The 14,819-nt window shown below is 45.5% G+C and overlaps 1 protein-coding gene across 1 annotated transcript in view; it reads left to right on the top strand.

The window, feature by feature from the left end:
* The window catches only part of EML3 (EMAP like 3), a 112,636-nt gene that overhangs the window by 26,156 nt on the left and 71,661 nt on the right, over positions 1–14,819 (top strand). Inside the window, exons 3-4 of the mRNA XM_063945022.1 lie at positions 4,614–4,680; positions 7,038–7,316. Of these exons, the coding sequence (XP_063801092.1) occupies positions 4,614–4,680; positions 7,038–7,316 (346 nt within the window). The remainder of the gene's footprint in view (positions 1–4,613; positions 4,681–7,037; positions 7,317–14,819) is intronic.

Here is a 14,819-nt window from a genome sequence, read left to right as displayed (position 1 = left end):
CTCTTGCAGGGCATTCAATACACATGAATACCACCCGGGTAGGAAGGATCTGGGACTCCGGGTCGACACGACCTAGGTCGACAGCAGTTGGTCGACACTGCAAATAGGTTGACATGAACAAGGTCGACAGGAAAAAAGGTTGACATGTGTTTTTCATGTGTTTTTGGTGTCTTTTTCTTCGTAATATGACCGGGAACCCCAGTTAGTGCACCGTGTCCCCTCACATGGCTCGCTTCGCTCGCCATGCTTCGGGCAAGGTGCCTTGCTCCACTGCCGCTGCGCTCAGCACAGGTTACTATTCCCGTTCGTAGTCCACGTGGATCGCAAAGTATGGAAAAGGTAAAAACTTGAAAAAAAACACCTCCTGTCGACCTTTTTTCCGGTCGACCTTGTTCATGTCGACCTTTTGTCCATGTCGACCTATTTACAGTGTCGACCAAAGGTGTGTCAGCTAACTGGTGTCGACCTAAGTGGTGTCAACCTAAGTGATATCGACCTGGAGTCCGGATACCCAATAAGAACGCCTTCCTAGATCGTTGTTTACAAAATTATTACTTGCTCTTTGCATCTTAAATGGGCTGTTTGAGTCTAGTGGTCCAAACTTTGGCTTTCCATACTGTCTTTGTAATCTATTTATTAATAGAAAAAGGATGACTTTTATGAGTGACATTTCTATAATGCCGTTATCTGAGCAGGGCACATCATATAAAAAATTAAAGGTCTTGGTCCGTAGATTTGCAGAAAACTATTGGCGTTGTAATTGGTTGCTTCGTTTCGGAGTTATGTAGCAAAATATCTGCCTGCCATTTACAATGCATCACCAGTGTGCTCTGGAAAATGTGACAGTTGGTGAACTCTCCCTGTGCACCTGCTGGGTGGTCTGGAAACTGTGACAGTTATTTGCAGCCACCTACTAAGCAGGGATTTTTTGAAATTCGACTCCCAAGGAGGTGAAAAGGGGTATAATGTTCCGCCCAACAAACCTTTGCCCAGTTGAAACCAGGCACATCAACTAGTAACATTTATTTTACTTCATGTTAATGGTGGCCTAGTCAAAGCAAGTGTGTCAAGTACATGGTATAAGCATATAGAGTGTTTATATAAATGATTAACCCTTTTGATGTTTTTTTACCAAATACTCTCTGGGGCTAAAAGAAAAACTATATTTTTCCTCTAATTCTAAATCAACATCAGAAAATTAATAGATGGCCTTAGTTATGGATTTTCAGCCACTGTCCTCAAGTACCCCCGGTTTCATCACTCTGAGGGTATGCCCAGCGCTCGCCATGCCCTCCGTCCTTCTCTCCTGTGGAATAGGCAGTGTGAGCATTCACCTCTGCTCTGAGAAAACGTCTCCCAACTGACCTCTAACACTGGGACACCACGGCCCATGGGTGGGACAGCGAGACAGTCACTGAAAAACATACTGTCCCGCCAAAACCGGGACAGTTGGCAGGTATGTTATTACTGTCCTAGAAAAATAGATGAAATCAACTGTGTACAGGTTTAAAGATATTCTGAAAACATGCCTTTGAGGACTGACTATATATGTCATGCATGTATAACCTTGTTTCAGTATTTGGCAGAAGCACTTATAGCTTTGAGCCTGTTCAGGTAATCCAGATTTACACAAATGGAATATGTAAATTTCAGCCATCCTTCTTTGCTATATAGGTGCCATTAGGTTGTATGGTGACCGTTGCTGAACAGTCATGTTCAGATTACTCCTCAGTTTCTTGTTCGGATTGAGTTTGACTAGCACCCAGGACATCTATTTGTTTTTAGTATTTGTGCTACTCCAAAGTGGCCTTTTGCTGTAAGCTTTGAGTAATTTTCTTGCTGTAATATAAATCTTTACTCAAGTCCAACGTCTCTTGCAGACTGCAGCAGCTTTTCACCCAGACTGTTCTGTACCTTGTTACATCTATTTTGACAGATTTTCCTGCCACTTATGCACATTTGCACCCACCATGAATCACGTGCCTGAGATGTTGTGTTGCATGTAGCGCCTAGGTAAAATATTTCACACCTGATCTCCTCAGACCATATAACCTTATGGTCTCCTCAGACTATGGAGGTGATTCAGACCTGATCGCTGCTGTGCGTTTTCCCTCAGCGGGCGATTGGCGATAGACTGCGCGTGCATATGCACCGCAATGCGCACACGCGTCGGCAAACAACAACAGGCATCGCCGGACAGCGACAGGCTGGTACGACAATTTCAGCCGCACAGTCAGTCGCAAGCTGATTGAGAGGAAGAGGCCGTTTGTGGGTGGTAACTGACAGTTTTCTGGGAGTGTCGGGGAAAACGCAGGCGTTCCCAAGCATTTTCAGGGAGGGTGTGTGACGTCAGCTCCGAAACCGATCAGCCTGTTCTCATCGCACTGTAGGAGTAAGTCCTGGGCTGTGCAGGGAAAAATCATTCAATGGTGAGTGAGGTGCAAATGGATTTGAAGCTGTTCACTGACTGAGGGATTTTTTGCAGCTCGGCGTATACATGCGATCGCACACTTGCACTGCGAATGTACACTCCCCTTGGGCGGCGACTATCTGATTGCAGCACAACAAATTTAGCAGCCCAGCGATTAGGTCTGAATCACCCCCATATACGTAATCCTGCTCCACTGTCTGGGAAACTTGTTTCTTCTACAGTTTTCTTCAACTAATTGTGGAACCCCTCAATGAACTAGAACATTATAATTGTGCAAATGTCAACTCTTAATTACTGTATGCCGCTTCTGAAGACAGTGGGTTGAACCATGTGTAAAACAGGTGAATGCCTATGAAATAAATGATCGTCTGTGTTTGTAAATAATTAAGAAGAAAACTATTGATATCACAGAGTATTTATTATGCATTGACAAAAAGTAAGAATTCTCCAAATACATCCATTTAGATTACGGTACATGCGGTAAGAAAATGAAATGTAAAGGTGTAAGAAAATTAAATATAAAATATTCCAAAGGAGGTAAATAATTTTCTGTAGCCACTTTACAGTCTTTATTTGTTTGATAAGTCTTTGTGTAGGCTATTAGCAGATATTGGGGTCTGACTGCTCACCCTTTGCCCGCAAAGGTAAAACACCAATGGGACCTACACCTGCTATGAAACCACTTCCTCAGCTGTGTGGTAATGCAGTGTTAGAGCTGTACATCCTTTATTCATTATGATTAGTTAGTGACAACTCATTAAAAGCTAGTTAATGTGACAAGACAGACATTTCACATTAATCCAGTGCTTCTCAAACTTGGCCCACAGGGATTCTTGACAGCTCGTGTTTTGCAGATCTCCTCTGTTTTACAAAGTGAAATAATTAGCCAGTGAACCATACACATGTACATCAACTAGGAAATCTGGAAAACATGCACTGCGATAAATCGCTAAAGGCCTGAGTTTGGCAAATGCTATTAATCTGTTAATATGTAAATGAGACAAATGTAAAGGCAAAGTTCGCCCCAAAAAATAGGCTCATGGGCTGATTCTGAGTCAGATCTCTGTGCACAGATGCAAATGGCGAGTTTTAGCATACAGCGCATGCACAGATTATACAGAAAAAAATTGAAAACAATGACTTGCGCCCTAGCTGCAGCTTGGCACCCGTCCAAAAGAACACCACTTCTTTAAACACACAAATACACAAGATGGGCGGTCTCCAAGCGCTGCTTTTGCAATCCTTCTGTCCTGATGATCCTCAAAGAAATAACAACAATATGGCAACAAATGTTGAGCTCTTCAATGTTTTATTGCTGTAGCCTGTTGTTTTGCTAGAACTGACCTTTCTTCAAAACAATGCATTCACATAAAGGTTTCTTTCATCACCTCTTCTATGTACCGCAGTAAGTATGTACAATATCCGAAAATTAGAACCCAGCTTACCTTATGGATAAGCCCTATGTGCCTCAAAAGGTATCTTTTTCCACAATGGTCTCCTCCACGTTCCCAAAGATAAGTTCCACGTCCTCTTTATATTAAAAAAAATTATTCTAACCACAAGCATGTGGAAGGATTTACATCCGAAACGCGTTGGTGCATTGTTTAAGGACCCCAGGCTTGAACCCTACCGCTTATGTGGATACCCACCATTTTGGTGGTGTTATACTTTATCTCTATATCCATCTAAGGGATGTAAGTGGAAGTGGCCTTGCCTGTCCATAGTGGGTACCTTTATGTTTGTTCATTTTTAATTGTTTTTACCACATGCTTGTGGTTAGAATACATTTTTTTAATATAAAGAGGACGTGCTCTGTGCAAATGTGAGTCACCTCCACGTGAAGGGGAAGCCTTTTTCAGGCACCTGTCTAATGACCTACTAATGATGATTGTGGCGATTTGCGTAAAATCAGCAGGGGGGGGAGGGCTGGCTTCCCGCTTGCAGATGCACAGATCCTTGCATCAGCTGAATGTAATCCTGCATCCGCATAAAGTAGTAAACCTGGCTTCTGTGGACACCTGCAAATACAGACACTTTGCATCCGACTCGGAATCAGCCTCACTGTGTGCAATTGTGAGATGATCTACATGGCTCGTCTGTGCTATTCACAAACCCTTGGAACCATTAGGCATAGATTACAATTGAAAGACACAAAATTGATTTTGAATTTTTACTTTTGCAGGTGTCTCCTCTTCATCCTCCCTGGCGCACCCTGTTAATGATGCTATAGCAGCTCTCAAAGTCAGCAGGTACTAAAACTAAGTATATGAAACTTAAACATAGGTTTGCAATGTCAAGTTTTCTTACAGTGATCATTTTCCAAAGTATCTCCTAGGGATTCATATCGGCTAAAATGTACTGATGAGAAAAAGGGGGCTAAGACCTGATAATTGTAATTTCTTATTGCCCCTATTCGCAGCAATAACAAATGAATTACCACCTAAATGTATCCATATACGCCTGCAGGGACAAGCTCTCTGAAAGGAACACCTCCCTGTAATGTGTTCGGAGTGAAGTGACTGCATCAGTGGTCTCTTCATTCCCCTATTGCTGGGCAGTATTCCAGAGGAACCTTCTCCATGTCATGTTTGCAAAGTTCAGCCTATAGGCTACAATGGGCTAACTCCATCTGCAGGGGCAAAAACTTAGTAAATCTGACAGCTCTGCAGCCCGCATAGACAGGAATATAGAGAGCGGCGCCGGGCATTGCCTAATCATAGAGGGCAAGGTCTCACCTCCTACAAAAAATATATATCCCAAAAAATGAATTACGGGTCTGCCAAGTAGATATGGAAGGGATTATCATCAGTTTACCTTGCTTGCTTCTGGGTTTTTGAAGATGAACGCGCATCAATCTGGGTTTTCGCTCCGTAGAAAAGGCTCCTTAAAACCCCCCCACAAAATAACAAGTCCAGTTACCCAGGAATCCAACCCGCATAGCTTGCAGGATTCAGGGGCAATGTAAACTGGATCTGTTTACAACATGGCTATTGGTCAAAAATGGAAGGAGTCTGTGTCAGCTGCCTCTGGGGAGGGAGAGATTACAGCCTCCCTGTATGGTCCAGACCATTCCGGTTTGTAATCTTTTCCTGCCTGTACAACTGTGACATTAGACACCCTGCCGACCCCCTCCCCAGATCGATCTCAAACGGGCCAAAAGAGCAAGCAGGGTATGTGCAGACATTTTCAGGTCACTGGTCCGTTCCGGTCCAATGTTCATGGGAGATCTGTGGTGTCCGGCCCTTGGAGATGACATCATCTGCAAGCGTTGGCACAGCACCCATGTGCAAATGTGAACGCCACTGACCCTGGAATGTCCGGGTCGGCACCGCAGTGGGAACGAGGTAAGTCCCGGCTCTGACCCTGCTTGGAACCGTGTTCCAAATCCTGGGTCAGATGTGGAAAAGGGGTATTATAGCATCATTTACAAGTACAGGTGTATACAGTATATACAGGTACACTGGCGACAGTTGCATATGCATCTAAATGATAGATATATTTGTTATTATTCTTTATTTATAGGAGGCCACAGGGTGCCTGCAACACCATACAAGAATTGAACAACACATTTATACAATGACACATAGGATAACAATTGACACAACCATATGACTAAAGGCTTGGTTGAAGGCATGGAGAAAGTGAAGGGTACATGAAAGCGAGATTGAAATGTACTATTAACTGAACAGGTGTAGGAGAAAGGAACACTTATAGCTATTAGCTAAGACACATTTAAAAGAGATACTGGGCCTAATTCTGAGTTGATCGCAGCAGCAAATTTGTTAGCAGTTGGGAAAAACCATGTGCACTGCCGGGGGGCAGATATAACATGCACAGAGAGCGTTAGATTTGGGTGGGGTGTATTCAAACTGAAATCTAAATTGCAGTGTATAAATAAAGCAGCCAGTATTTACCCTGCACAGAAACAAAATAACCAACCCAAATCTAACTCTCTCTGCACATGTTATATCTGTCCCCCCTGTAGTGCACATGGTTTTGCCCAATTGCTAACAAACTTGCTGCTGCGACCAACTCAGAATTACCCCCCACTGTCAAATATTGCACATGCTTATTTTACATACAATGTTTACACATTGGGGTCGATTCAATTCGGCAACTTAAGAATAGCGCCGGGAATTAGCTCCCGACGCTATTCAATTCAGCTGCTAGTTACCCGCAATTGTCGGGAATACTTCTCTCATCCCCGGGGGGTGAGAGAAGAAAACCGACAAAAGTGCTGCCGCGCGGCCGGCGAGAGGCTGATTCTGTCGGGAATCAGCATCGCCGCGGGTAGTTAAGTCGGAGAATGCCCGTTCTCCCGACAAAACTACCTGTTAAGTCGGCGAGAAAGGGCTTTCGCCAACTTAACTTTAGCTGAATTGAATAGCGTCGGGAGCTAATTCCCGGCGCTATTCTTAAGTTGCCGAATTGAATCGACCCCATTGAGCCCATGGATATATTACATTTACAGATAATCAAATTGAAGCAGAAGGAAGCTGCTGTGGTAAATAAGTAACATTATGTTTTTGCATATAAAATGGGGTGTGTCAAAAATTGCTAATGATTATATTACATATAATATGTAAACACTCTGCTTTTATGACAGTGAGCCTATGGAAAGTACACAAGATTTCGGCTCTTTACATAGTACTGTTGGGACACAGACGGAGTGGTCTCTGGTGGAGAAAGGATCCAAGGAAAGTTTAGATACAGTGGATGGTACAGTATTGTGTGAGAATGACTCCCTGAATGGAGAAACTGCAGATGGGATCACTGACTCTGAGGAGACACAAGAGGCGGAGAAGGTGTTCCAGAGCCCAATACCAGAAGAGGGAGGAGCCACTGTACGCGCTGTTACTGCTCTGAGACAGAACAAGAAGGAGCTGTAAGTGAATTCTGTGCAAAGTATAACGTATGCAACATGACAATACTCCCACTTATTTGCTTTTCTGTCATCTTAAAAAAAAAAAAAAAAAATAGATGTGCAGTAGATGGAGCATCTCTATCTCTATCGACATCACTTTGGTTTAGTTTAAAAGTAGGAATCTGAATTTACTGATTTGCACTCTCCCAGTTAACAAAAGTTGTCTGATCATGCTAATGGACTTTAACACAGTGGTATGGCCAGTGATGTGAAGTAACTGATGGGCTTAGCTTTGCCATTTCACATTTTTTACTTAAATCAGACAATGTTTTGATAGGGCTTATTTATAAACTGCAAAAAATTAAGACTTAATACCAATCTGCCTATTTTATAGTGCATGCCCCACACTTGGAATGGCACGGGGGGAAAACAATGCACCTAATTTTGTTGGTTTGCACATTCAATTGGAAATATTCATGGTTGAAATGTAAAATATATTTTAGATTATAAATCTACAAAAAAAACTTGCATAAAAAAAATAAAATACCCCCCAAAAATACAAACAGAGATGGTGGGTACACACTAGGCGATGTGCTCTATGGACCTAATTCAGACCTGATCGAAGCAGCAAATTTGTTAGCAGATGGGCAAAACCATGTGTACTGCAGGGCCGGGGGCAGATATAACATGTGCAGAGAGAGTTAGATTTGGATGGGGTGTGTTCAAACTGAAATCTAAATTGCAGTGTAAAAATAAGCAGCCAGTATTTACCCTGCACAGAAATAAAATAACCCACCCAAATCTAACTCTCTCTGCAAATGTTATATCTGCCCCCCCTGCAGTGCACATGGTTTTGCCCATCTGCTAACAAATTTGCTGCTACGATCAGGTCTGAATTAGGCCCTATGAGCGACGTCGCCTCATGCGTTCCCTTCCCTGCTGTTTGTTTACTTTGGGGGTAATTCAGACTGGATCGCTCCCACAGTCGGAATCTAACAGCATCTCGGGGCGTTCTAACACCGTTGGCACGCCCCCTCCCGCCTCTGCCTGTTAATCAGGCAGAGGCGGGAGGGGGCGTGCCAACGATGTTAGAACGCCATTAGTGGGGCGCGATCCGGTCAAGCGCAGGCATGTCCGGAACGTTGCGTGGGCAGGGCACGGCGGCTGCGTGACGTCACACGCAGCCACTGTAACCCAGGACGCGTTGGCTAGCAGCCCGCCAGCACGCAGGGGCTGCTCTGGCAGGGAGTTATTTGCTGGGTGCAAAAGCATCACCGCCGTGCGATGCTTTTGCAACCGTGCACGGGGGACAGAGCCAGACATGCGGGGCGGACTAGCCCTGTGCTGGATGTCGTGTGTCGTCGTCCCCCCCCCCCCCCCCCCCCCCCGCGCATGTCTGAGAAACTGATCGTAGATGTGCTAGATTTAGCACATCTACGATCAGATCTGTATTACCCCCTTTATCGGCAAGTGTGTTTTCATCTATAAACATACAAAAAACAACATATAAATAAATAAACCTGTATAAAAAAACACAGAAAACTATAAATAAACAGTCCACCCTGAGGTACCATTGTATAAAAGTGTAACGCTCCATTGCGATTATATCCTATAGAGTATGACTCATCCAAGCTGACACATTTGGATAAGATATACTATACATTACTGAAAGGTATCAAAGTCCACGTACAGTATGAGAGGGTTATGGAATGACTTAAGTAAACAAGCAAGCATAAGATCTTTACAAATCAAAACCATGCATTCCCACAACATCTGACCAGAGTAATTCCCACTTTTCAGTTGTTTCTTCCAAATAACTTTGCTTTGAAGAAAAATTGTAACTGCAGTTCCGAATTCTGTTTATTTATTCTGCATAGACAACCACATTTGTGCAATAATGAGTGGATGCCCTGAAGGATATGTAAGAAAAGGAATAGGACAGTGTGGTCAAATGAAAGCGTATTGCAACGTAAAAACTAGTTCTGTATTATTATGCAATCGCCTTTGATAAGTTGGAATATAGCTATTGTTGTTCGCTAGCAATTGTTGTTAGTTACCACTAGATGTATATATTAATTATTTGAAGTTGCTATAAAATGAATATAATCTGAGGAGTATTGTGCTTTGCAAAATTGCTTTTTAATGGGACCCAAAATATGGTGTGTTATGATATATGTATTCCTTCCCAACAACTTACCTTTCCAAACCTATTGGAGATGTTTATGTCTCATACCTCTGTGATATCACTGATGGTGTGTTTGGCTGCATGTTCATGACTGTTAGCTTGGTCTTCAACATGGCGGCTTCTGATATGAGATGGCATAGTGGACAATTTGTAGCTGAAAGATTGTGTGGCCGGAGCCCCCATCCCCACACGTGGCTAATGGTGACCATGGCATTGAAGGGGTTAACCCGTGTTGCGGGGCCATATTTATGTGTGTGATCAGAGCTGGGCACAGTAAAGAAAACAAATGTATAAAGGTTATTTAAAGGTATGTGCAATACTTAGCCGGGCAAGCAGATGCCAGGCTGCAGTGCTGCACTGTGTAATGCCTGGTGCATCCGTGGTGGTTTAGGGGGAATCCAGAGCTCTTTGTGGATTGGTGGGGCCCCCCTCCCAGGCAAATTGGATGCCTTCCCATATAGCCTTCCCCATGAAAGTAGCATGGGAAGCCAGAGGAAAAGATGACCAACTCAACCAGCTAAATGATTTCAAGGAGCCCTAAAGGACTCCCACTTGGTTGGTAGGAGACAATGCCTGTTGACCCTGGTTGCCCATCTCTGGAGCTTCGATTCAGGCTAGAGGTGGCAGGCTTGGTCAATTAGCAGATTCTTGGAAGTAGTTTTGGAGGGAGATTTTTTTCCTCATCCTAGATGTGTCGGCACCAGGGCGTGAATGACACTGCAGGTGGGCCAAGACACAGAGGAGTGACCACTCCACACTGTCCATAGGGGACAATGTTAAATGTGTACATGCACGAGGCATGCACAGCACATGCACTTAACTTTATTGGGTAAAAATCACAGGGCAGAACTACCACCTGTGGTATTGTGTGTTGGATTAACATAAAAAGGAGGCCTGCGTGCCTTAGAGATGTATACCTTCTGTGACATCACAAGATTGTACTTCTGTGAACATCTGTATGCTGTACTCCCCTTGCAAAAGGGGAAGAGTCTATTTTAAGACAATTTGAGCAATAAACATCTGAATTTCTGAGACCAACAGGAGAGCAACAAGCAAAATCCTTTTTCTCTGGGTTGAGTGCAGCGTCTCCAAGCTGCGCCCTCTGCCAGCTTCCGTCCAGGGCCTGGTCCATGATGAGTGACCAGTGGGGAACCAGCTGACGCCAACTAGGAGGTGTGGCAGCAGTGTGTCTACGCATAAACAGCAGCAAGCAATATCAGGTGCCAGTGGTAGTAGCATTAGTAGTAATCAGAGGTTCCACAGCCCGTGGTAGGATCTGGCGGTGGCAGCAAAATACCTGCCCACTGCGCAGTGACAGCATGTTACTGACAGCATGAGTGATTCCCCTATTGGTCCAGGTCCTGTGGACCCCTAACAAGTCTGTACTCACTTGGCACAGACAGAAGGACACATCCGGTCACATATGGCAACTGTATAGAAATGGTGGTTCTAGATTTGATATGCATCCATATATAGCAGCTAATGCTATGGAGATTCAGCACTTCCCTTCTCCATATACATCATATTGGCACTGACACCAGCCCCATGCTACAGTAGGTGCAGAGATCCGGCAGAGACCGGCTTCCCTTCTCCATATACATCATTAGTATTGGCACTGACACCAGCCCCATGCTACAGTAGGTGCAGAGATCCGGCAGAGACCGGCTTCCCTTCTCCATATACATCATTAGTATTGGCACTGACACCAGCCCCATGCTACAGTAGGTGCAGAGATCCGGCAGAGACCGGCTTCCCTTCTCCATATACATCATTAGTATTGGCACTGACACCAGCCCCATGCTACAGTAGGTGCAGAGATCCGGCAGAGACCGGCTTCCCTTCTCCATATACATCATTAGTATTGGCACTGACACCAGCCCCATGCTACAGTAGGTGCAGAGACCGGCTTCCCTTCTCCATATACATCATTAGTATTGGCACTGACACCAGCCCCATGCTACAGTAGGTGCAGAGACCGGCTTCCCTTCTCCATATACATCATTAGTATTGGCACTGACACCAGCCCCATGCTACAGTAGCTGCAGAGATCCGGCAGAGACCGGCTTCCCTTCTCCATATACATCATTAGTATTGGCACTGGCACTAGCCCCATTCTACAGTAGGTGCAGAGATCCGGCAGTGACCGGCTTCCCTTCTCCATATACATCATTAGTATTGGCACTGACACCAACCCCATGCTACACTAGGTGCAGAGACCGGCTTCCCTTCTCCATATACATCATTAGTATTGGCACTGACACCAGTCCCATGCTACAGTAGGTGCAGAGATCCGACAGTGACCGGCTTCCCTTCTCCATATACATCATTAGTATTGGCACTGACACCAACCCCATGCTACACTAGGTGCAGAGATCCAGCAGTGACCGGCTTCCCTTCTCCATATACTCCTCCTGGGCTGCCAGTCCATACTGCTGATAGCAGAGAGCACTTCCAATGGGAAGCATTGTCATCTTTTATCATAGCACCCCTATTTGGCTTTTAGGGGCTGCAACATAGCCAATGCTAAAGTTGTCTGCCCATGTGCGAGGCTTGATTGTGTAGGTCAGAGGTAAACAAATGTGGTCCTCAAGGCACCCCAACAGTCCAGGCTTTAACTATATCCATGCTTGACCGCAGGTGAATTAATTATTACCTCAGTCAATGTGATGTAACCATCTGTGTTGAACCATGGGTATACAGGTTGAGTATCCCATATCCAAATATTCCGAAATACGGAATATTCCGAAATACGGACTTTTTTGAGTGAGACTGAGATAGTGAAACCTTTGTTTCTCTGACGTCCTAGTGGATGCTGGGAACTCCGTAAGGACCATGGGGAATAGCGTCTCCGCAGGAGACTGGGCACAAAAGTAAAGCTTTAGGACTACCTGGTGTGCACTGGCTCCTCCCCCTATGACCCTCCTCCAAGCCTCAGTTAGATTTTTGTGCCCGGCCGAGAAGGGTGCACACTAGGGGCTCTCCTGAGCTTCTTAGTGAAAGTTTAGTTTTAGGTTTTTTATTTTCAGTGAGACCTGCTGGCAACAGGCTCACTGCATCGAGGGACTAAGGGGAGAAGAAGCGAACTCACCTGCTTGCAGAGTGGATTGGGCTTCTTAGGCTACTGGACACCATTAGCTCCAGAGGGACCGAACACAGGCCCAGCCTCGGAGTCCGGTCCCAGAGCCGCGCTGCCGGCCCCCTTACAGAGCCAGAAGCAAGAAGAGGTCCGGAAAATCGGCGGCAGAAGACATCCTGTCTTCACCAAGGTAGCGCACAGCACTGCAGCTGTGCGCCATTGCTTCTCAGCACACTTCACACTTCGGTCACTGAGGGTGCAGGGCGCTAGGGGGGGGCGCCCTGAGCAGCAATAAAAACACCTTGGCTGGCGAAAATACATCACATATAGCCCCCAGGGCTATATGGATGAATTTTAACCCCTGCCAGAATCCATAAAAAAGCAGGAGAAAAGTCCGTGAAAAAGGGGCGGAGCCTATCTCCTCAGCACACTGGCGCCATTTTCCCTCACAGCTCCGTTGGAGGGAAGCTCCCTGGCTCTCCCCTGCAGTTACTACACTACAGAAAAGGGTTAAAAAAGAGAGGGGGGCACTAATTAGGCGCAGTATTAATAAAACAGCAGCTATGAGGGGAAAAACACTTATATAAGGTTATCCCTGTATATATATAGCGCTCTGGTGTGTGCTGGCATACTCTCCCTCTGTCTCCCCAAAGGGCTAGTGGGGTCCTGTCCTCTATCAGAGCATTCCCTGTGTGTGTGCTGTGTCGGTACGTTATGTCGACATGTATGAGGAGGAAAATGGTGTGGAGGCGGAGCAATTGCCTGTAATGGAGATGTCACCCCCTAGGGAGTCGACACCTGAGTGGCTGAGCTTATGGAAGGAATTACGTGACAGTGTCAGCTCTTTACAAAAGATTGATGACATGGGACAGCCGACTATTCAGCCTGTGCCTGTCCAGGCGTCTCAAAAGCCATCAGGGGCTCTAAAACGCCCGTTACCTCAGATGGCAGATACAGACGCCGACACGGATACTGACTCCAGTGTCGACGATTAAGAGACGAATGTGACTTCCAGTAGGGCCACACGTTACATGATTGAGGCTATGGAAAATGTTTTACATATTTCTGATAATACCAGTACCACTAAAAAGGGTATTATGTTGGGTGAGAAAAAACTGCCTGTAGTTTTTTCTGCATCTGAGGAATTAAATGAAGTGTGTGATGATGCGTGGGTTTCCCCCGATAAAAAACTGATAATTCCTAAAAAGTTATTAGCATCATACCCCTTCCCGCCAAAGGATAGGGCACGTTGGGAAACACCCCCTAGGGTGGATAAAGCGCTCACACGCTTGTCTAAACAGGTGGCACTACCGTCCCCGGATACGGCCGCCCTTAAGGAACCTGCTGATAGAAAGCAGAAAAATATCCTAAAATGTATATACACTCACACGGGTGTGATACTGCGACCAGCAATCGCCTCAGCCTGGATGTGCAGTGCTGGGGTGGCTTGGTCGGATTCCCTGACTGACAATATTGGTACCCTAGATAGGGACAGTATATTACTGACTATAGAGCATTTAAAAGATGCATTTCTATATATGCGTGATGCACAGAGGGATATTTGCCGACTGGCATCAAGAGTAAGTGCGCTGTCCATTTCTGCCAGAAGAGGGTTATGGACAAGACAGTGGTCAGGTGATGCTGATTCCAAAAGGCATATGGAAGTATTGCCTTATAAAAGGGAGGAGTTATTTGGGGTAGGTCTAACAGACCTGGTGGCCACGGCAACGGCTGGGAAATCCACATTTTTACCCCAGGTAGCCTCTCAACATAAGAAGACGCCGTATTATCAGGCGCAGTCCTTTCGGCCCCATAAGGGCAAGCGGGCAAAAGGCTCCTCATTTCTGCCCCGTGGCAGAGGGTGAGGAAAAAGGCTGCAGCAAACAGCCAGTTCCCAGGAACAGAAGCCTCTCCCGTTTCTGCCAAGTCCTCAGCATGACGCTGGGACTTTACAAGCGGACTCAGGCACGGTGGGGGCCCGTCTCAAAAAATTTCAGCGTGCAGTGGGCTCACTCACAGGTGGACCCCTGGATCCTTCACCCAGCAGGTGATAATCAAGGTACCCCTCCTACAACAAGGAAAGGGGTATTATTCCACGCTGTTTGTGGTACCGAAGCCGGACGGCTCGGTGAGACCTATTTTAAATCTGAAATCCTTGAACACTTACATACAAAGGTTCAAATTCAAGATGGAGTCACTCAGAGCGGTGATTGCGAACCTGGAAGAAGGGGATTATATGGTGTCTCTGGACATCAAGGAGGCT

This window comes from Pseudophryne corroboree, chromosome 11, assembly GCF_028390025.1.
Source record: "Pseudophryne corroboree isolate aPseCor3 chromosome 11, aPseCor3.hap2, whole genome shotgun sequence".
Lineage (NCBI taxonomy): Eukaryota > Metazoa > Chordata > Amphibia > Anura > Myobatrachidae > Pseudophryne > Pseudophryne corroboree.
This window is presented reverse-complemented; position numbering and strand designations above follow the sequence as displayed.